The 23,856-nt window shown below is 37.6% G+C and overlaps 4 protein-coding genes and 1 long non-coding RNA gene across 5 annotated transcripts; 2 read left to right on the top strand and 3 right to left on the bottom strand.

Moving 5' to 3' along the window:
- Positions 1-315: 315 nt before the first annotated feature.
- On the bottom strand, positions 316-1,453 carry LOC122572785. The gene is made up of 2 exons (XR_006318567.1): positions 1,241-1,453; positions 316-778 (listed from the first exon to the last, which is right to left on the bottom strand). It is a non-coding gene; the product is annotated as an uncharacterized LOC122572785 (long non-coding RNA).
- Positions 1,454-4,062: 2,609 nt separating this feature from the next.
- Positions 4,063-6,953, bottom strand: LOC122573810 (protein phosphatase 1H). Its single transcript, XM_043740697.1, has 6 exons — positions 6,320-6,953; positions 5,967-6,224; positions 5,680-5,897; positions 5,336-5,606; positions 5,006-5,265; positions 4,063-4,901 (listed from the first exon to the last, which is right to left on the bottom strand). The coding sequence occupies exons 1-6, from the start codon at positions 6,503-6,505 to the stop codon at positions 4,646-4,648; spliced, it is 1,449 nt and encodes a 482-aa protein (XP_043596632.1). The 5' UTR covers positions 6,506-6,953; the 3' UTR covers positions 4,063-4,645.
- Positions 6,954-7,221: 268 nt separating this feature from the next.
- Positions 7,222-10,334, top strand: LOC122573806 (myb-like protein D). Its single transcript, XM_043740682.1, has 4 exons — positions 7,222-7,391; positions 7,512-7,685; positions 7,804-7,936; positions 8,006-10,334. Exons 1-4 carry the CDS (start codon positions 7,356-7,358, stop codon positions 9,736-9,738), a joined length of 2,076 nt encoding a protein of 691 aa, XP_043596617.1. The 5' UTR covers positions 7,222-7,355; the 3' UTR covers positions 9,739-10,334.
- A 5,310-nt stretch (positions 10,335-15,644) lies between these two features.
- Positions 15,645-17,011, bottom strand: LOC122577812 (H/ACA ribonucleoprotein complex subunit GAR1-like). Its single transcript, XM_043749410.1, has 2 exons — positions 16,961-17,011; positions 15,645-16,646 (listed from the first exon to the last, which is right to left on the bottom strand). The coding sequence occupies exons 1-2, from the start codon at positions 16,982-16,984 to the stop codon at positions 15,927-15,929; spliced, it is 744 nt and encodes a 247-aa protein (XP_043605345.1). The 5' UTR covers positions 16,985-17,011; the 3' UTR covers positions 15,645-15,926.
- Positions 17,012-22,276: 5,265 nt separating this feature from the next.
- On the top strand, positions 22,277-23,676 carry LOC122577811 (H/ACA ribonucleoprotein complex subunit 1-like). Its single transcript, XM_043749409.1, has 2 exons — positions 22,277-22,383; positions 22,897-23,676. Exons 1-2 carry the CDS (start codon positions 22,369-22,371, stop codon positions 23,674-23,676), a joined length of 795 nt encoding a protein of 264 aa, XP_043605344.1. The 5' UTR covers positions 22,277-22,368.
- Positions 23,677-23,856: the final 180 nt, after the last annotated feature.

The raw sequence follows: 23,856 nt of genomic DNA, 5'->3' as shown, positions 1-23,856 counted from the left end.
ACATTAATTTGATATTGGATAACCGTTTCCGTCGTCGGCGCGAACCGACGCGCAACGCGATTCCGAAGGCGCTACATAATGGATATTTCCTCTTTCGCGAAAAATGCATTACCGTATAGAAAATAGCAAATGTCGTTCATGCAAATTTTTTAACGTATATTGTTGATAACGAATTTTAACAGAGAATAAATCATAATTTTCTAACCGTTTGATAACTGCAAAATAACGTAATATTTCTACCACTTTCGCGACTCTTTAGATAACTTATAACACAATAACAAGACATAATAAAAACAAAGGGGCAGGGAAACTCGATTTAGAAACAAAATTTCAAAAGTTTTAATTATCTTCTCCTTAAAAAATGGTCCTTCAAGTCGTATGAACTAACTAGTCTTTTGCATATAATGAAATCGCATCAAATTCTTTTAATATTTCATAAGAATTTCATATCTGTCGTTGCACTAGTTTATCTATTTGTTGTGGGCATTCCTGTCCGCTCGTATCTATGACAGAAAATGAGAATAGTCTTCATAGAGATCTTAGGAAGACTTAGGAAGCTTATTTCCGTGGCGTTGTGTAGAAGGCGAATGCGTCGCGAAAAAACACTAATTTAGTTCAATCTGTCCGTTTCCGATAGATGTAGGTGTATGTACGTGGGTCGACATGCGGGTAATCGTTCTACGTTTCCAATCCCTGCGGATACAAATTTTTTAGAAAATCCTCGCTGGCCGCCCGACTCGTTCTGTAATCTACAGACGTTATAACGGACCACCATTATCTGTAAAGAAAAAAAATAGTTAATGGTTGCAAAAAATTCATGAACCAAACGAGACAGGAAGGAAGAAAGGAATGATGGGAAAAGGGATACTTGCTTTTTACTTTCCTTCTTTCCCATTCGTCTTTTACACTGCTTTACACTAGTCGATCGTACTCTATGCAGTTCTTATTTTGCTATCGTCATTATCTTAAAACCTCAATTGTTTCTCGTAATCGAAAGATTATTATCATATTTTTCTGAGTAATCGTTTACAGATAATCAAGCACGTGTAAGACTCGTTTTATTTGATTACAAAATAATATCGAAGCTTATTTTTAAAAAAATGTATTGCTCTTATATCGTAACATGCAATGTTCGTATTTTTTTAAATAGACTATATACTTGTAGTATAAAGCTGAACTAAACGTAAAAGACGGATAGCGTGCAACGTCGCTGAAATATGGATACCGTGAAGGTACTAACAGACTCAAACAGAGAACTGGTCACATAATCCCTTGACGGCAAACTTGTCGCATTACCCGTTGCATCACGTTCGGCAACTAGGCGTTAGTTTCCAGCCAAGGGACATTAGGTTCGGAGATGCTAAGAGAGTTGACAACAGGCACGAGTCACTTGTGAAACTAACGAGGCGAAGTTGACTTTGAGTTCTGAGAAATATGCGAGACAAATTACTGGACAAGCCCTATCGTCGCTACTGTACTTTTCGACCTATACAGATGCTTAAACGAAACTCCGTATACACGAGACCAGTACATGAATTCAATTAATTTCTCGATCAAGGGGAGCATTATCACTTCTTTTATCGAAGTGTATTATCTTTATCACATGCCCCATCAAATAAAAATTTATGCATCAGCTAAATTTAGAAACAGGTTGTCATAGAACGATATGACTCATATGATTGATATACGAATACGATCGTTGACAAATGTTTTATGCCATCGTTTAATTCGTGCTTTTACTTTTAAATTACAACCGGCTGCAACGTTCTACGTTGCAGCAATGAAAGGCTGATACATCATGTCCTATCGAAGGAAGCCATCAATAGCGTAACCAGGAAGCCGTCCAAAGTTCTCTAACGATGATGTATCGAGGCTGTACGAGACCCCTAACTTGCGACCATTCCGATACACCGTAAGTTACCGTTTCTTTCGTTCTTTCTTTCTTCTATCCTTTCCTTCGCCACCCTTACCGAGAGAAGCATTACGTCCCTTGGTATCCTTGAAGTTACCATCGATGATGACCGTGACAGATAGCCTGTCATAACTCGCCAATACGAAAAACATATCTGTGGTCTGACGTTTGCTAAAAAAGTAACGCATGCCGGTTTTTTGATCCAAAAATGGGCAAGAATTATGTCGATCAAATTATGCAGCGTCATCAATTTTTCCTTAATAAACTAAGAATTGAGTTTACATTATACATCATGTAATATAATATGTAGAAGTATTAAAATATATCTCTAGTTAACCTGAGGCTTTTTCATTTCCTTGTTTTCAATATATTTTAAAATACTTCTAATGTATTTAACGTATACTTTCTGTGTGAAATATAACGCAGTTCTCGGTTATATAGACCATTGGCTAAGCCGCGTCGAAATGGTATTTCCAAAGGAATGAAGGAATGCAGATTTTAATAGCTTATGGTAAAGAAGAGTTTGGAAAACTGTCAAATCAAGCTGCGATGACTTTTTAAAACAGAACGATGCTAGAGGGGTCAACGAGGAACTGTCAGAGTAGCTTTAGTTTCCCGAAACAGCGCCGCGTATTTCTGCATGGAGGAGACCACTCTTTTACGGTGATTCGCGACGCTTTTTATCTTTCTGCCCTTTTACGCTGTCGCTCTTACTCTGGAACGACATTGATGATACATTAAAATTCATCTGCACGTTTATTGCCGGTCGTTTCATAAAAATTTTTCGGACGTTATCTTTTCGTGGCATCAGCCACGTTTCGAAGAAGCAATTTACGCGATTAGATTCGATAAAAAGGTACTTAATAATGTTTGAAATTGTGGCTGGAATACCAGAAAATAGAATTAATAATCTTCCACATAAATTATAGAAGAAGTTCTTTGGAGATAGCGTTTGTAGTAGCCTTAATAAAATCATAATTTTGGTCAACGAAACCAGAATGCTGCTTTCTATTTTGATTATGCGTCATAATTAAATTTATGAAAGTTGACAGTTTGGAACATCGTGCCATCCCAACGACGCGAAAATGCACTTGCCCCTTTAAATGCCTAAAGGGTTTACGTGCGTGCTTTTCCTTGTATACGGAAGTCCATATTTTTAACTGTTATTGCAATTCTGTGGAAGAAATTTAATGTTTCCTTCAGAACTAAGAATATAATCGTTCTGCATTTGAAACTGGCCTTAATCATTAATAGGAATATACCTATATGTATATATTAAAGTACGAAGCATGTATGAGTACTTACGGAAATTTAGAAAAATTCCAACTTTTAAATTTGAAACATATTTTCGAATGTTTTAAATTATAAATTGTAGTTTTAAATATTTGAAAATTCAAAAATTATTTTTTAAACTTTTCAAATGTAGTAAAGTGAAGTAAAGTATTCATAATCGTAGAATGTTTTTTGAAGTACATATATTTGATGTATATTTTTATTTTACTTCATTTTTATGTTCTTCTTTACATGTAATCTACATATCCTATATATCTTTAAATATAAAAATATTTCATAAATAATATATTGTAAACATAGACGAATGTAAAGAATATACTACATTATATTTCAAATTTAAATTAGACGCAGCGCATGCGCAGTATAATATTCGTTGAAAAATTTGAAAAGTTCACGTCACGTGACTCAACTTAAACGCGTCGCATCGGTGTGGAAAGATGTTGAGATTTTAATGATATAAATTTATATTAAAAAGTTGTTTAATTTACGCGATCGAATAGTCTTACAGACAGCGTCATGTACAAAAATTGAAATGTATAATACTTTAAATGTGAAGTGAAATAAGTGTAGAACGTTGAAATCAATAGATCATTTACCCTGGAATGGAAATCGCAATATAAGTCGTAGATAAATTTTATTTGCAATTTTCTTCGTTTTATTGAATAACAAATTGTATTTTTGAATATATCAATTACATACATTTCAAATATGTATAGTTTAAAGTAGAAATAAAGTATGTTTATTAAGTTAAAGAGAATTAAGAGTTTAGAATAATTTTAAATTCATTTAAATAAATGCAGTTTAACGTTTATTTAATGTTTTAATTACATTGATTACATCAAAATCAAAACAGATTATACGAAGGTGAGATAAAATATATTTAAATCTTTTTCTTACCTCCTTTAGTATCTTACATGAATCAACTGCTTAACTACAATTTATATTTATCTCAGTTTGATCATTTTAAATTGAAAATAAATATAAGATAGACAGGTAAAATCACTCAGAACAAAGAATGTTTATAATAAGATTATCTTCATACAAATTCTGTTTACGATACTTTCCTTACAATTTTCATGACAAATGTGTACAATTTAAAAATTATACAGACTTTATCTCTACTTTGGGTGCTGCGTTCTATTTAAAATTAAATTACATTATATTCAACACTCTACAATTGGAATGTTTTGTTAAATAATCATGGCATTTCTTAATTACACTTTTATAAAGTGGCAGTATATATTAAATTATCACTCTTAAAATAACTGCTAGATAGCTTAAAAATTCAATATATATAAATATTATTTGTTAAAAGCAATGTAAAAGCAACAGTATTTTGGTGATTAATCATGGTGTTAATTCGTGAATATACACTTGATCTCAACTGTAACATTCCTACTTAAACATAATGTAATTAATATCTATAGCTTTGATCATCTATTATACAGAATTATTAACTGATATGTGTAATGAATCCATAGAATATCTTCTTTCTTGTTGTGTTGTTTTCAACCATTGTTTATGTTCGCACAAGTAAGGATATAACGGTACCACTAAAACACTGATATCATCAACCGATGCCATAGGTGAAAACTTTTCATCAGTTTCTTCAAGATTTTCTGATTTACCAACCCAAGCTCGTCCCACTAATCTACCACGTGCTGCTTGTACCAATTCTTGAGCACCCATTGTGAGTCTGTAAAACGGATAATTTTATAACCTTTATTTTTAATTACTACGAATTTTAATTCATACGAATTCTCTAATTTCTAAAAACAAAAGAAAGAAAAGAAAGAATACCTGTATTCTAATGATGGATTATCTGGAGTAAGTGTCTTTCTAAGTATATTTGCTGCTGTTTTATCTGATACAACATCCCAAAGTCCATCTGTAGCTACAATAATGCAATCACGTTCTGTGAGATTACAACTATCTAAATTTATAGACTGCACTTCGGGTTGTGATGATAGGAATGGTTTTATATTAACTCCTGTACTTGCTGCTTTTAAGCCATGGTCTCCAAAACCACGCGTTACTCCTATAGTACCCATTACACGACTCTATATAGTAAAAATATATTAAATCTTTTTTAACTAACTCACAATATTTTCCGATATTGAGAATATTTACCCTTTTACCATGTCCAGAGATAAGAGGTAGCTTCAAATCAGAGAGCGTTAAGACTTTATACGCCCAACCAGTCATAAAAGGTTCTCTATACAAAACCATAGATCCTAATTCTTTTTGCAAAGGTCGTTTTCTAAATTCTAGTGGTGTGAAATGACCTTTCAATAATTCGGTACTTCTTAGAAAACCTAATGCTCTGACGCGATTTGATTCTGAATCAGGGGTATGATCTCTTGTTAATGCACGCTGACTGTCTCCCAAAACTAATACAGCTCTGTCAAGTGTACATTTGGTAATATTCTGATTTTTATCATCCATATTAGAAATTTAACTGTTGGCATTATTACCTTGAATCACCAGCACCTGCAGCATATAATCTACCATTGAGAAATAGAATGGTAATTGCTGTGCAACCTCCACCTCCTCCTTGAGCTTGTGCTTCTACCATTTGATCCATTTGTCTATATGCTAATTCAATAGCACCAATTACTAAATCTCTTCCCTTGATCAGTTCATCTTCATCTTCATTTAGCAGCATATTGCCAGGTATTGCCATTAATCTTCCCTGGAAAAACAATTTGGGTTTAAAAACTTGACGTTGAAATATATCAGCAAAATTTTTATCTGTTCTTACAAGGATTATCCTATGTAAGTGTAGTCTTGCCGTTAAAGCCACTTGATAGCCAGCATGCCCATCAAACATAGAGAATATGACATAAGGTAACGTAACATTAACATCTGATAATTTGAGGTCTCCTCTGGTTGCAGAAGTTTGATCTTCATTCCATGTGCTTTTTCCAGCATTTATGCATTCTGCATAGCCAGCACACCATGGTAACCGACTCAAATCCCTTGGAACTATAATTGGTCTTACCCTATGATCAGCACTTACCTATTGATTATATAAATATTAAAGGTGTTTTTATTACTTATAATAATAATATGTAATAACATATCCTGACAATGATAATACTCCTAAATACTTACTTGAGTTTCTTCTGTTGTTAATCCTAGAAAACTGGGTCTACTATACGGTTTATTTTCCACTTCTGCAACAATGTTTAAATTAAGATAATCTGTTACTGCTTCGTTATCTGAGTCAGTAGGATATTGCAGACCAAGTTCACTTCCACCCACAACATTCATCAATACTGATTTAACTCTGTTCAGCATTTTTGATTATTATTTTTTATTATTATTTGTGAATACAGAAATCAGAAATATAGCACATATACAATGAATTTAATAGACTTTATCATGAAACATATCTTGAAAGGGAGATATCACTTCTAGTGATAACAACTGAATCTGTTTCAATTTTTATCAAAAGACACGAATTCGCGTCTATGTACAACATTAGAAAGCAGGAAGTATAAATTTTAATTGCTAACTTGGTTATCTGTCATCTGTCAATTATTAATCACAAAACTAATTCCGCACAAGAAATAATATTCTTATAATACCAATAATACTATCTTTAAAAATAAAGTATTTCTATATGATTATGCTTCGAACTATTCATAAGTCTGTGTTTCGTTTAATTGGTATCATCTTGTTGACAATCATTTGTCAACAATAAGATAGGTTATTCTCTGACACGAGTAGCAGTAGCAGGTAGCTGTTTTACCGTAAACAACTCGCAACATAGATTTTACATCGAATATATTTTCATATTCCACATTCTTAAGGATTCTGAGATCCTTATTTGAGATTTTAGCGTTACCAGATGATGTTACCGACGTGGTATGGATTAGGACAGAATGAAATAAGGTTTGTTTGGTAGAAATTTGACTTTTTGCATGATCGGTATTTCAGAACATGAGTCACAAAGCTCTATAAGATGATACGTCTATATTTTTTTTAGTTCACGTTTGTATTGCTGTATATTTATGGTTTAAAAATACATATATGCAGAAAGCAGGCAACATTTGTATGACATCATAAGAAGTCGTAAAAGTTGAGTGTTATTTATACGAGTTGTTTGTAGTAATTTAATACATATTGAATATTTCGTAAATCAAATATGTCAAAAGGAAAGAAGAATGCATATAGTAGTGAGGTAATCACTTTCTTTCATATTATTTCAGTGTGGTTTATCAACATTTGTATACTTCTTGTGAATACTTCTGAATAAATATTCATACAGTTTAATTAATAGAAACATAATATTAAATTTTAGGAAGCTAGTAGTTCATCTGGCACTTCTTCTTCGTTATCATCTGACGAAGAAGTAGATGCTAGAGATTTAAAACCAATTAAGGAATATTTGTCAGATCGCAGGGAATTAGCTCGTCAACTTTTTAAATCAGTTAAAGCTGAAAAAATACAAATGATGTTACCTCAAACATTAAAGGTATGCTAATTCTTGTGTTAAGTTAAGACATCATGTGTTAAATAGGCTGTCATTTCTTTTTTATTTATTAGAACCAAGTAATTTTATACAATATAGTTCACAGAATTATTCCTTTTAGAAAATGGATTTTGGACAGTTAGAAAAATGGTGTGCTAATGAATTAAGTGGCATGTCAAAAAGCCGTATATTGTGTATTTTAAATGGGAAACCTATGTTAGAATCATCAGATACAAATGAATCGGATGATTCAGGTATGTTTAATGTTATGTGTTTTAGGACTTACTAGTGGTAATTTATATATGATATACAAATAATTATAGGACCCTCGTTGGAAATTATCTCAGATACAGAGGAATGGTTTACCGATGATGAAATATGTAAAAAGGAAGATGGTTCAAAATTACCTAAGGGAAAAATAAAGAAAGAGAGAATCAAACAAAAAGGAAAATCTCAACTTAGTAAAAAAAGTGATATTAAATCTACTTGTAAGAAAATTCCTGATTGCACTCATAAAGATATACAAGTAAAGAAGGAGAATGTTGTAGATAAAACTAAAGAAAAGGATGGCGATAGCTTATTGGATTTGTTAGAGTTAGAAATGCGTGCAAGGGCAATAAGAGCTTTAATAAGGAAAGAGGAAGATGTAATACCAGATACTTCTAAATCTGTGGTAAGTAACGATACGTCAAATGAAAATGCTGCGGCTAAGACTGAGCAAGATGAAATAAAAGAAAAAGAAAATTGTAGAAGGCAATTAGAGAGAATTATTAGTGCTCAGCAGAATACAATTACTGAAGATGAAGATGTTGTATTAGTTGTTCAACCAACTCCGACTATTGAGTTATTGTCTAGTGACAGTGAAGGAGAATCTCATAGTGGTGTGCGTGTAAATAAAAAATTACAAAACGAACGAGTTATAGAGACCAAAGACAATATTAATCATACTGAGAATGGAGATTTAAATAATATTTGTAATATTAATAGTACAGAAAACTCGAAGGAAAATAAAGTAACTAAAAGTTCAACAGAAACAGATAAAGAAATAGATAATACACATAAAACTGAAACTTTTAAATGTAATTATAGCAATAATATACTTCGTAAGGATAGTCAATCAAAATCTAGTAGTAAAAAGCGAAAAACAAAGAAAAAGTCGCATATAAAAGAGCAATCAAAAAATATAAGTTCTAAAATTGATACAGATGATATAAAATCAAGTAATGCTAGTCAAAATATGAAAACTACAGAAGGTGACGATTGTTCGTCACAAGATGTGAACTTAGATGATAAAGTACATGAAAATAATATTAAATCAAAAATAACGCATAATAATCCTTCACATAAACACGATTCTACCGAAACAAGTATTTCAAGCAAAATAGGTTTAGATGAAGAAAAATCCATCGACTTAGATGAAATAATTGATTTAGATGACTACTGCGATGATATGGATGATATAGAAAATAGTGAGAATGATAAAAATAGTAAAGTTGTGGAAAAGAAGGAATGCAAATCGCAAATGGAAACAAATTCCCCACAGAAATCAAATGGGGCTGAAACTTGGGCAAGTCGTTATTATCAAACGGATGATGTACAAAATGTAATAAAAGAATCGAAGATCCAGTCGGAAATTCGTAAACGATTAAGGGAACGTCAAAGACTTTCTAAGCTTAGTACGTCTCCGAATAAAAATTTTCCTTCGTCACTGCCTATAGTACAGGCAACTAATAATAAAGTTATCGAGAAACATCCGATGGGTTCCGTCGATGAATATTTGGCTTTAAAACACACTGCCGCTACAAGCCTTAATAGCGTTAATAGCAACAATAGCTCTAACATATTAAAAGATAGCATAGTATCTATCAATACACATGTAGGTGCAAATAGATTAATTGAAAACGATCACATGTCTAATGTATCTAATTCTGTATATTCTAAAAATCAAATAATTGACAAAGAACCTAATTTAAATGATAACACAAATGATAATGATATACCTGCTACGAACAATGAGACTATAGTTAACATGATTAACGTTATGAATCCTGGTTAATATAATTTTTAAGTAACATACATAATTATAATAATTATATCTGTAATTAGGTAATTGTAAATATATTTCACGAGCACTGTCTTCCAACAGTTGGACATAAAATACTTTTTGTACAACATTCCTATACTATAGAGCTGAAATAACTTGTACTTTTCTCTGTAATTATAAGACATAAAGAAACGAAAAGTATGTAATTATAGACTTGAAGAATATTGGTTACTGATTCTCATCTGCTATTAAAATTATCTAAAGCTATTGGATGGATTGATATTGGATTAGATAGAAATATGGAAGTATATGAAGATCAGTTTCTATGAAAGTATTTATACGATTTTAAAAATCTTTATGTAATAAGTGCCTGTAAATGAAATTTCATTATACGAATGAAAAATTATATTCTTTACAGTCCTGTTGGAAACTAAATTACCAGGAACTAAGTTGGAAACTAAGATATGTAGTAATTTATTGATAGTGACAATGTTAAAAGCAATTTTTACACATGCAAACTGTCTGTTATATCAAATAGCTTTAACCCACTATGTTGCTTTGTAAATAATGATCTTAAAATAAAATTGTAGATATAGTACTATCCTATATTTTCCATGTATATTATTTTCACTATTTAGATTTAATACTTCAAATATATCGTCTATGATTTAGCTTCATAAATTACAACAGAGAATAAAACCACACGATTGACGTATCATTTATATCTGATCTGTTTTTTGTAAGACAATCATATATTACTTAGAGATGATATATTACTCAAATACGTACCTACGTACCTGCCTTATGTATTTTACTTTACGAGCATTCTACATTCTAAATCACTGACTTCTCTACTTTCGTTTCCGATTTTTATCGTTCGTTAACACGCGGAAGAGTTTTCGATTCTTCACAATTTCGCTAATTCGTACACTCGATAAAACCTGTACAATATATTGCTTAATCGTTCTTAAATTTCGCGAAATTGTATATCCAACGCAGAACGACTTTTTCTTAAAAAGAAAGAAAAACGAAGAAGGAAATGGGAAGAAAAGAAAATAAAAAAAAGAGAATAATATGCATAGCATTTACACTTGTATAATATCTATTACGATTCAAAGAGATGGGAACGGTGCGGAAGTAAAGATCGAACGTTCGATCAACGCTTGTGCACTTGTAACGCACAAGCGATCTCGTACGACCTAGGAAATGCATGGATTGGTCTGCGTAATCTCATTGACTTTGTGGCCGCGTGTACGAATGCTGTAGCGCAGGCATTACGACACCATGCACACACACCGGAAAGATTTTTCAGAACGACGACGGTCTTGGTACAAGGAACTTTCGATCGCGATGGATGGTTCCGGTGCCGTGGAACTTGGAAAGTTTCTCCGCGACGATGCAAATAAAAGATACAAAAGGGAGGGAGACCTGTAACTTTGTACGGTAACAGAAAAGCCGATAGTAGACACTCTGCATCATACAAGACAGATTGTTGACAAAGATTCGAGTTGAATTTAAATGAGTACATATAATCCTGTGACGCGTTGCGCAACATAAGGCATTTATATGTAGTCCACTTCCGATGAAAGTTACATTTAGAATTCCACAACATGATGTACCAGTTAATACGGTGATAAATTCAGATGTCACCATTGCTACAGCTCCTCACGGTGATTTCTCTGATCGAATATGCATATGGAACATGGAAATAGCAAGGCTATATAATTATACATATGTATTTTTCTCTACAGAGGAATGCCGTTTGTACTCTTTGACTACTTTGGCATTAATAACAATGGAAAAATGAAATGCGATAGAGTACCGTCAATTTGACGTTTAAATAGAACATTCAAGCACTGCATGCGAATAGCGAAAGATAGAAGAAAATTTGTCGAATATTCGTAACAAACGTAGTCCCAGTTTCCTCATTTTCAATAATGTTGATTAAACGGGTGTTATTTTCCACGTGGCTCCTCTTTTCCTTCAGGAATTCGATAAAGTTTTATCAGGGAGGAACATGGCTTAGGTGGTGGAAGTAATTTGTCGCACCCCTGTGAAATTACGGTCTAGTAATTACGATGAAGTTACGGTCTTATTTTAGTTACAACTCTGTTTCTCATTAGAATTGTGCTGTAAATTGCAGGAAAAGTTCTTCGTTAACGTAACTAGTTAAATATCTTCTTTAAGGCTGTCAATTTCACGATATTACGATCTTACGAATCTTCCACTTCCTTTCATCTCAGTATCGTTTCATTTTTTGATTAATTTATGTTCCATTTTTTTCACCATGCAATAAGGACAAGAGGGTGCGAGCAAGTAAAACGCAAACTCGAGATGCGTGCGTGTTGACAGAACCAATATTAACGTAATGTTGACGATCATTTCTAGTGCAAACAAGGTAGAGTCTATCGTCGAACGTGACTGATCGTATAGAATGAAGGATTGCATATTCCCTTCACGTTGCAACGCGTTGTATACTGGTATGGAATGCCAGAGATTTTGCCAGAGATCTATAAGAAAGGGACAGACAACGGAAATATAGAATAAGCTTTTAGACAGGCATGCGACAATTTTTATCCGCATGTTTGTGTCGTGCTAAAAAATTTGAAGATTCCTGTTCCGGTTGCTTTGCCAGCTTGAAACGAAACTTTCCTCGAGAGTATTCCTACTTCCTACATTACGGATGTATTATAAATTTCCATTTTCCATGAAGATATTCCATTTGCTCGATTTTGTTGACACGTATAGCAAGTTTACACGTTTACGTAGAAAGTGAAGGGGAATATCAGAAATGTATACGCTGTACAGCAAATAAGAGATGTTTCGTCATTTGCAAAAGAAAAAAAAAAAAGAAGGAAACTAAGTCAGTACGAAATCAAAGGTTCAAACGTTTCATCATACGTGTAGCAAACTCGTTCGCATTCTTGCTACATTATTATATCAGGCAACCATATGAACGTTTTGCAATAAAAACAATAATAATAGCCCCCGTGTCTTTCTAATTAAAACAAGAAAGTATAGCTTTATTATTTTAACGTTGATACGTTTGCTTTCAAACGTCACTTTCCAATCTATTCGTATGGTATTCTCGTTACTTAGTTCACAAAGATTTCTTTAACGAATCTAAATAGAACGAATGTTAAATAGAAAATCTAAAGAAATAAAAGATACCTTTAACGGTTACTATTAAAGTTACGCAGCGAAATAAGTTAGTACAAAACTAAAAGCGGTTACGTTAATGTACTCTTTATAAACGCAACAGTTTTTATTGTTGATTTTTTGTGATATGCGTACAAAAAATTGTTCTCCCAGTGTAGATCATTAACGAAACTTTGTATCGTATGAATCGGATCACGGTGTAAAACGAAGCACGCGAGGCTAGCGTGTAAAATCAGGCAAATAGCGGAAATAATAACGTGCGGAGATTGCACGATAACATAACGTCGCAATCGGTGCGTATGTATAGTGGGAAGCTCCTGACGCAACGCGCGGATTTCCACGTATATCAGAATAAAAAGTAGTGCGAATGTGAAGGTACCTCCTTATTCGTCTCTTCCAAGTATCTCCATAGAAGAGGCACAATAGAGATTGATGCAAACGCCAAGTCACGATTTTGTACGTTGTAAAACGAAAAAGAAAAGACGAAAGAAAAATAAGACACATCGTTCTAAAGCATGTTGCGTAACATGGGTAGACGCGTCTACGTCGAGCTGCAGCACGTTCTGATTTCTCGGAAACACCTGGTGTTCAACGATTTCGCGCCAATTTCTGGGGAACGAGGAAGCACAGAAGTTGCTTGCCTGTGCCATGCGAATAAATAATTGGGAATTTTCTTACGTAGTTATTAGAGAGCGACTCAGCACGAAACTTGAAATGCAGTAAATGAAAGCATGCAACTTTTGAAGGATTTATATTTATCTTCCGTTGAACAAACACAGAGAACAAAATAATGGAAAATTCGAGGATTTATCGATCGATCTAAGTGTGCTTTAAATTTAGCGTAGTTTCAAGTATTTACATATAATCTTACGATCGTGCAAGGTACGAAATAATTGAGAGATTGCATAATGTAGATATGGAAAGTATTAGTCACAGTCGATGGTGTTTCCTTAAAGCTAATTACGAGTATCCTTCTATCATACGTTACAGTTCGTGATAATATTTTGCGTTGTGTACACGTCAAAAATCGTTTTGCTCGATTTAAACGCGAAACAAATGAAAATGATACACGAGAAAAAATAATGCGTTTGAGCAAAAAAAAAAAAAAAAAACGTTTACATCACAATTGACGGAAACGTAACTCGCCGTATGCAATCGTCATACCAGAGGTACCAATGCGTATGGTTGAGGCAACATCATACCTGCATCGTTCCTCTTTGCACGCGAACGCCATCCATATGCATTCTCCGGCTGATCGAAGAAATCTCTCTTTCTCTTTCTCTCTTACGCGAACTTCCTAGACCATTAAATATGATTACCTGGCTTGCGGCACGTTAAATAACGGGATTTGCTAACCAACAGTCTGCGTGTCTTGCTATATACGAAAGCATCGGTTAGCACGTTTTAAAACTCGCCTGGTCGCTAGGAGATAAACCTGGCTAATGGTTGTTGTATCTTAAAGACCTGGTAAATATTATACAGTAACGAAGCCCCGTTTCACCGTGGTTTATAAACTGCCTATTATTAAAACAGATGCACTATCCGCGGTAGCCACCCCCTCTTCACGTTCCGTATCGTCGAAAATTCAATTTCACTATCGAAAGCGTTCATTAATTAAACGAATCAGATACCGTTTAGTTTTTGTTACGATTCGATTCGATTATTTCCTGATATTTCGCTCGATTCGGAGCAAGTCGAACCGTGTACAATCTACTATTCATCTCGTCAATTAAGTACAATTATGCAACTCGTGGCAGCTTGCTTGTTTCTCTAAATCAGCGATAATTTCTTCGGCATGCGGTTCGAAATAGCGAGCAGGATGCTCCAATATAATTTTGCAATCGATAGGCGAACGTTCGAAACACGATTGTGCTGCTTCAACGTAGTTTCCCTTGATCGTTAGACAAGGTCGATAGAACGGATATTCGCAGAGGGCATTCGTCAATGAGCTGAAATTGTCGTAAGCACGTCTCCTCGTTTCTGGCGAATTCGCTGAGCCAAGCAAACCACAGTCGCGTACGTACGCGACACGCTTCTGTAATTTTGTACCGCGTGTACACGTAACATACTCCAACGTTGCGCTCTAGACGCCCGTCGAACACGCTTTTCCCAGATTTTAAAATTCGATCATACGGACACCGGAGTCACTTTCAGTTTCTATTTGTTATCAGATTAGCGAGAGCGTAAAGGGGAAACGAACGTTGCACGCGGAAATGAAATCAGGCTAAGAGGAGAAAGGGTTCTTCGTTTGGTAATTACTAGGAATTGTGATTTGTTCAGATAACGTCATGCTTATCAAGGAAATGTCGTTAAGTTCGGAGAAGACATTTCAAATCGAAAAAATTCTATAGAAAATTTATTAGCTCGAGAAGTAGCATAGTTGTGTAAGATTTTCATGAAACAAAGAAAGAAGACAAGGGTTGGAATGATGGAAACATCGAGATTGCTCGAAGAGAACGGCGGGCGTAAACGTCGTCAAACTCTGCGGTACAAGTTTTTACGCAGTTGAACGTTCATTTCATTTTCCCTTTCTACACTATTAATTTGCGTGGTGATTCTATTCGCGTTAACGACCGTACAATTCATACGAGCCTTTTTCTCGCTGACATTTCGCTTACGGTAAAGCAAGTGTACCTCATAACGTAACATTAATCGGTGAAAGTTCTGTCGCGATTCCTCCCGTTCGCGTAACCGTTAACACAGCTTTTTTCCTTATCGAGCAATCTTATATCTGCGAAGGTTACGTAATCGCTTTGTTATGTATAAAAAAATATCGCTTTATTCATTTATAAAAAACATATTATACAATAAAATTTAAGGTTCGGGATCACGGTGAATACAATATTGGTATATTCGACTGACGTCTACTACGAAGGGCACGCTTGTTCGTCGATTGGTGTTCGCGTTTCGACCAGCAAGCGTCTCGTGATCTCGGATGACCGGATTCACGAAATCAGCAATTGCGTCTTGTTGCAATCGATGGACAAGACGTACGTAGAAGGTCAAAGACTTTGATACTCTACCGAGTACAAGCCTTTGCTTCAGAAATGCTCGTAACCTCCATAACCTCCGCCAAGATCGTGTCCACCTCCTAAAGACAGTCCACCACCGAATCCACCTCCGTGTCCACCTCCGTATCCTCCACCGAGTCCACCTCCGAAACCACCTCCGAATCCACCTCCGTGTTCCTTCACGACAATAGGTACAGCCTCCTTCACGACCACGGGCACCTTAACAGGGTAGGGCACTGGTTTTGGTACAGTGACCGGTACCTTGACAGGTACCTTGACCGGCAGAGGCACCTTTATTGGCACCTTGACGGGCACCTTCACAGGGTAAGGTATTGGCTTCTCAACCGGGTAAGGCACGGGCTTTTCGACTGTAACGGGGTAGGGCTGAGGCACGTGGACAGGATATGGCTTGTCGATTGGTACTTTGACTGGTACACTGACGGGTACGGGGACATGTTTTGTGACCTCTACTGGGTAAGGTTCTGGCACGTGGACGGTCTTTGTGACCGTGACTGCCGGGACGTGTTCCGCGGATACATGTTCGCTGCCACCAAAGCCACCTCCGAAACCGCCTCCAAGGCCAAATCCGCCTCCGCCTCCACCTCCATAACCTCCTCCAAAGCCATGATCACCCAAGCTAAGCTCCAAGCCGCGTTTCGTCTTCTCTTCTTTTGGTTGGGCGCTAGACTCCGCGGTCTTTTTCGCTTCCTCGGCCACGGCCGACAGTACCAGGCCGCAGAAAAGTAAGATCTGGGGGAAATAAATTGTAGATTATTAACATTGCTTTGAATGATATTTTCTATTGGTTTTAGAGGGGATTTTAATGGCGATAAAATATTTTTTCGCTATTACGAGCGATAAATAGCGAGGAAACACTCGTGCAACATGAGTATTATTTGATCTTCTTAGGAGAAAAGTACACCGATTCGACGAATATGCTTCGATTGATTTAACCAATTGCATGAAGAACGACAACACGCTCAAATTTTCACCGGTAACGTCAGTTTCGTTTGCGTGGCTCGAGAGACGGGAATTCAAGTGGCTGCCTTACTGGAGCTACTCACTTTCAGCTTCTCTGTGCTGTTCATGTTGGTCGACAGTGAGCACACTGGTTCCTCGATGGTCTACCCTCGCTTTTATAGGGGACGCAACCGCCAGTCCGGCAGGCAACTCGAGCGTGCCGATGAAATTGTTGCGGAGTAGGAAGTTAAGAGAAGGAAAGGTAGAGAACGACGCCGTGGACGACGCTTTCCTCCGTTAGCTTTTGTCAGCCAACATTTAGCAAGTCGCTTCGCGTTCCGTTCAATTTCTTCCTGAATTCTGCCTATGCTTTCAAAGTTTCTTTAACAATTCGGCAAATCCTTTGAGACATTTTCGTCTCGTTCGATTCTTAATTTCACCCCTGTGCAACAACGCGCCTCCAACTTCTATCTAGAACAATTTCTATCTATCGAAATTTGTCGAATCTTCGAAGGATGATAGAAAGAAAAATATCGATCGAGTTTCGATTCAGATTATGCTCGTCCGGATTGTAGAGCGATCGCTTCAAACTTTCTCGTTACTTACGTACGTTTCCCGAGCCAGCGAGTTTTCAATTACAGGATGAACCATCAGAACGAACCGGTGCAACTAATACGGATTCGACTCTGACGGTGTCTCTTTTTAATCCGATTACTTCTCACAATACGTTCCTACATCTCTGCACTCACATTCCCGAGAGCTTCATTAATATTAAGAGCTTAATTAAAGCGAGAAGCGAATTATTAGAAGTTCTCGCAGGCATTCGAGTTACATCCTCCCGTATCTTTGCACCTTTTTCTCATTGCTTCTGAGAACGAAGGAGCTTCTTTTACTACGAAACTCTCTATACACTTGTGTGTGTAAGTTTAATCTACATTCGGTCGGAAACTTTTTGGTTTGGAATAAAACGTTCCTTCTTGGTTATGCGCTCCTATTAAATTCAGTTAGCGTACTTTAATGATTTCTTCGATACAAGGTTACGGTAGTATTGGTACGATACGACGAAAGAACTATTCGAAAACGAAGTAGGAGATCAAGTTTTAAACGACAAAGGATCGTAATAATAAAACGATCTATATTCTTGAAAGTAAAACCAGCGGAATCGTCGTCGTAACGGGTATATCGATTACTCGATCGAACGTTATTTGCGGTTCATTCGCGTATGCTTCAGAGTTACCGCCTGCAACGATTTTTGGTTACCACTCGGAGATCCCACGGGCGCGGTTAATTTCAGAATGACTTTGTACCTCGATCTCGCCTATTGGAGAGCATTAGAATATCCCTGCGTATCCATGGTTTATCAGGCTTATCGGCGGGAATAAATTTCCATATATCTGAATTTGAATCTCCATATTTGAATCTGAAAATATTGATTTGACTCGGTAGCCGGGCTAGCATGACGCGTTTCGACGTCCCGAGCCATCGCGACGTCGGTTCGATTCGGTTAGTCCGATCGGGCTGAATGAAAAGTGAGAGGAAGATGTTTGTCGATAGTTTCTGTCTCACCTTCAACCTGGATTAAATTGTTTTCGATGAATTTATAGTGATTTGCTGCGGTTGCAATCTCCTCGAACTAGAAAGTGATTTCCATATGAGAACGAAGTTTATCGATAGAAGTTCGATAGCCGTCTGTGCGTCATCGTGACGTGAAAGCGATCGGTGAATATGAAGTTCGGAAATTCATGTTATGGTATATCGGTTTGATATCGTCTCGAATGTCGAAGAGAAAATGTTAAGACGTAAACGTTGAATGACATAACGACGCACTTTAATTAGACGAAACGTCGCACCGGTAACCTGGTAATTGCGCAAACCACTGTGACGCGAATGTGTTTGTTCGACGTAGCAGTTTCATTCATTGAATTTAAAGCTAATAACACGAATCGATGCTACGACCTGGTCAATTTTACTGCGATTAATTGTAATTACCATGCCAGCACTGATATGTTTCGTGCTGCTATTACGCCGCATTTACCCCCTCAAGAATTAAAACGCGTGAAAGGTGTTAAGATCCATAAAATACGATCTGCGATACCTTCCACTTCTTCGGTTTTTGCGAACGCTCGTACGTTCGGTTTACGTCGATGAATACGCAATTATGTAGTTTCTCTAATTTTTTTCCTGTTTATTGAATCGGTATTTGTTAAGCAATTTGAAGCATTTCAGACAGATTATTTATCGGTGATTTGAATATCCTCGTAAATATTTATATAAAAAGACACATGTTAAGAAATCGTTTTTAATTATGATCTGCTCGACCAAAATCGTTTAATTTACTCCGTGCAACTGTGTACGTAATATTACGTACACGGAACTTTGTTAAGTACTGGAGATCGTATTACGTGGGGATTCTATTATACTCGTGTATGATTTTTGTCTACGATATTTCTGCCGAGAGTTCTTGCTTTCTAGTAATTCACGGCTATTTGTAACACACCAATTACATAAACGTCTGCATATTGTACTTCCTGTTATCGATACGTCATGAATTTTTTATCGGTGCCTTTGGTTCTCATTTTCCCAGAGCGATCTCATGTTATCGGTGTTGCTTACGGAAAAACGCACTTCCTCGATCTTTCTCGTTTTAATTCAATCGTATCGTCAACTTTCGAATCATCGCCAGACGTGATTTTAGACCATATTCGAAGGAATCGAAGCCCTCGAACTTTGCATTCGTGCACCACGGTTACAGAAATGCAGCCTAAAGAGTACGAAGTAAATCCCTGTGGTCGACGAGCGTACAAGCAGACGGTAGGAGCGGAATTTTCGCGAAGTCTGCATTTCTGCTTCACCGACCGCAAACGTAACCTTATGCAATAATCGGAAAGGCTTTCGAGTCGGCCAGACCGTAGCTCTCATGAATATATGGATGGATGTTCTCGCTCAAGGTGTTTATCAAGCCGTTTTCCAGTTACGCCCTCTCCCCTTTTCGCCCTTTTCGCGACTTCCTCTCTTCCTCTAGAAGCAAACATAATTCGCGTTCTAGCGTGCCTTCGCTAAAGGGATGCTAAAAGGTGTTTCGTCGTCTACCTTTACCCGTTCTCTTACCTTTTCACCTTCGTCTTGTCTTTATTCCACTTGTCTACGGTCCCTATCCGGTATATTTATCAACAGTATTATATTGTGTGAATATTAATGAACAAGATTTTAAGCATTTAAATGTTCGGCATAGTACATTTGTGGTAGAGATACTATCGAATCTAATTTAACGATCTCTCGCTTTCTCGTTAGGAAATGATGACGAATATCTCGAGATATATTTTTGCCCTTTGCCAGGCGAGTTAATGTTAAAGGTACATTAGAGTTGTAGCTAAGCAGAGACTTTTTCTGCTCACGATGGAAGACTCCTTTCTAGCATACTGTGATACTTGTAATGAAAGTGGTCTCTGATCAAATCACTTTGCATTAATTTCGTAAACCTGGTTAAAATATTGGATAGCATGTCAGGAGTGAGAGTCACGTATAATGTCAAAGTATCTATAAAATGGTTATAAAACTGGTCCTGGTGAAAAGTTTCTGTCAGCTAAACGAAATATCGACGCACTCACGGTAGCTGTGATATTAATTACCATCACTAAATTTAACACCAACGCAAGACGTTTTCTCCCCTCTTCACCCAGTCTATCGATCAGATTATAATACGTCTACAGCTCGTTAATTGCTACGATATGTGTACGATAGAAACCAATTATTAGCCTGTTTAAATGCGGCGCAACGTTGCAATTTGCTATCCGATGAATCAGCCAAAGGCGAACGAACGAACGATTCGTTTCACACGGCTACCGCAACGCACAAGAATATTGTAATTTGTTTTCTTTCGCAAAATTAAGTCACCTATTGCTCGAAGGAGGCTTAAACCTATCCGACACACTGACTTATTTTCCTCTTTTGTCTCATGAATTCGAGGAAAGCGTCGGGTAAAAGAAAACGACTGCCGCTAGAAACGCGCAACGCGAGAGATCAGAGCCGGCGTAGCATTGACGTTAGCGACAATGGTGTCGTTCACCGTGACGCCTAACAACTTCCTTCGCATATCGTGTATCTATCTTTTTTAATTAACCAAGCATCGAGCATAATGCCGGGAATCAGTCAATTAAGTACATAACATGCGCGTGTCCGAGACAAGAGGAGAAAGTTTCGCAGCGAGTCGCGTCCCTTTGCGAGTTTCGTCGTGGCGCATTTGCAATTTTTTTCCTTATTTAATTACAATTACATTACCGATGGAAATCGACGAAAAACCGGCGTGCCGTGATTAATTACGGTTCAGCTCGATATCTGGAAACGCGTGCATTGGCACGTAAGTGCCATTACCTTTGTGAGGACAACGATCCAGCGATTTTCACCGGTGTTACGTATATTACCAAAAACTTTCTTGTGCGAGGTATTTTTGATCGCGTAATGAGAGGCTTGGAGGTTCTGAACTACATTATACGAGTGAAGATTTACGTATTCAGCAGCCCCGGTGAAAGAAACGAGGCACTCAAGGCCTCAGAAATGGTTATCGGTCAATTTTATCCTCGATATTAAACCCTTAATTATACCCCTTTTACAACTTCACATCGATTAAACCTTATTCCAGGTTCTGACATTACATTCATTTTCTCTCGATCTGATTATATAAACGTCACTTTATGCGTTGTACAATTGCTATAAGCAAATGCTTTAACACGCCACGAAATTTCGTTAGACGTTTAATCACATCTATTAGTTGATCGACGTAATCGAAGAATTCATTACTGCAATTTATTGCAATTAAATTCGCTTTATCGAGCCACAAGAGACAGTGCCGCGTGACGTAACGCTTTCGTAATAATGATATCAAATTCCTGGCTAAAATACAGACAATGCAAGGGCCAAAAAAGAGGAAAAGGAAAGAAATTCCCTTTAAGGAGAATTAGCGATCTTACGGTTCTTCTGTTCGATCGGAGAGATCTGAAAAATATTACCGTGTATCGAGAACGGAGAGGCATTGCGTAAGAGACCGAGGAGGTTCGATCGGAATTACGTCCGGAATCGTTTTTACGAGGCACGAGCGAGAACGACGGAATCTGAGGCGAGTAACGATCGCGCCGCTCCTTCCGAAGTGAAAGAAAAAGAAACGCCGAAGAAGACTGGTCGCTGCGATCATTGCACGCTAAATTGCTGGCTCCTCCTCGCCGAGTGAACGGACAAGAGAGCGATTCGAAACAGTTCGAATGTACAGGGGGTATGTTACGCGTGCGGCAGATCCGGGGATCCGGTAGTAATCAACCAGCTGGTTGGTAGCCCGTGGGAAAACGGCTTAACGCCGAACGAACGCCTTTGCACGGTGTGGTAGCACAATCGGTCCACTTTAATGTTGGCGGACGAGTAGGATTTTCCGGGGAGTGGGCCAGTAGCCACGGCGAAAGTGCCGGTATATATGCCAGTGATTGGCGCGATGTAACTTCAGTGTGCACCTTCGAACGATACCATGAGCACTCCACAGGTGAGCTCGCGGTTCCCCACTATATTCATACACGATACATATCATAGATTATCGTACACGAAACGGACAAAGGGATAGGGATTATGTAAGGTGAGAAACGGAGAAAGTTCGCCAGCGATACGCGGTTGCATTGTTGCGGAACATTTTTCAAACAGGGAGCTACATTGAAGAAAGCTTCTATTTTCTATTGTTCTCTGTTGCGCGTTCCCTCGACACCGTTTCTCGACTTACCCGCGTCTAGAGTGTTAAAGTTGTAGCCATAAGTCAGAAGAGCCATGTTCTTATCGATAATATGATAACATGTTCATGATAACTTACATTTATCGCTAGAGCTTCGTATATTGCTTTCGCCACACACTTTCACCCGTTAGGATATTATATAAGTTATTTTATTAAGCTATTTTGAACAACGTAAATCACATTCGACGTAAGGAAACGTACAGACACCGCACACGATACATCACGTCTGTCGAAATACACCGTTCGTTCACTTAATCATGTTTATACCTTCAGAAGCTTATATTACTCGCCTTGGTGGCGACAGCCCTGGCCGGGGATGCTAAGGAGTCGAGCACGAAACCCGCCATTGAGACGAAAGAAAAGAGCAAACGAGGACTAGAACTGAGTCTTGGAGGCGGCGGTGGCCTAGGAAGTTACGGAGGCCTGGGAGGTCATGGAGGTTTGAGTCTCGGCGGAGGCCTGGGAGGCCACGGAGGTTTGAGTCTCGGTGGAGGCCTTGGTGGAGGTCTCGGCGGAGGTCTAGGTGGAGGATTGGGAGGAGGAGGAGGAGGAGGAGGAGGTGGCGGTGACGGAGCTCGTATAACTGGTATCACGATTCACCGAGAGAATCAAGTTCGTGTACCACAACCGTACCCAGTCGAAAGGAACGTAGCTGTACCATACCCGGTCCCAGTTAAGATTCCCGTGGAAAACCCAATCCCTGTGCACGTACCGAAACCTTACCCAGTTCCAGTAGAGAAAGCAGTACCGGTGCCAGTGGAGAAACCGGTCCCAGTGCCGTATTCCGTGCCCGTCAAAGTGCCCGTCAAGGTGCCTTTCCCGGTTAGCGTGCCAGTAAAGGTTCCGGTCGCGATCGAAAAGGAGGTTCCTTACCCAGTCAAGGTTCCTGTCGTCGTTAAGGAGTCCTACCCAGTTTTGGTTAGCGGTGGCGGTGGCGGTGGCGGCGGCGGTTTTGGAGGTGGATTTGGAGGTGGATACGGAGGTGGACACGGAGGTGGATTCGGAGGAGGTGGTTTTGGAGGACACGAACTGTCTCTCGGCTTACATCATTAGATAAGGATGAACTTCATCGACGTGGATCTTCATTCACACTCATATATTTGTATATAATGATTATATTTTTTTATGCAAAATAAATATTAAATTATTAAACGGTGTTTGTATCTATCGTGTTGGTTAGTTATAACGATTACCTTGAAATCTCTTAACTATTAAGCGATTAGACTATTGAAA

The sequence above is a fragment of the Bombus pyrosoma genome, linkage group LG2, assembly GCF_014825855.1.
Source record: "Bombus pyrosoma isolate SC7728 linkage group LG2, ASM1482585v1, whole genome shotgun sequence".
In the NCBI taxonomy this organism is placed as follows: domain Eukaryota; kingdom Metazoa; phylum Arthropoda; class Insecta; order Hymenoptera; family Apidae; genus Bombus; species Bombus pyrosoma.
The sequence above is the reverse complement of the archived record's forward strand: the minus strand, read 5'-3'. Positions and strand labels throughout refer to the sequence as shown.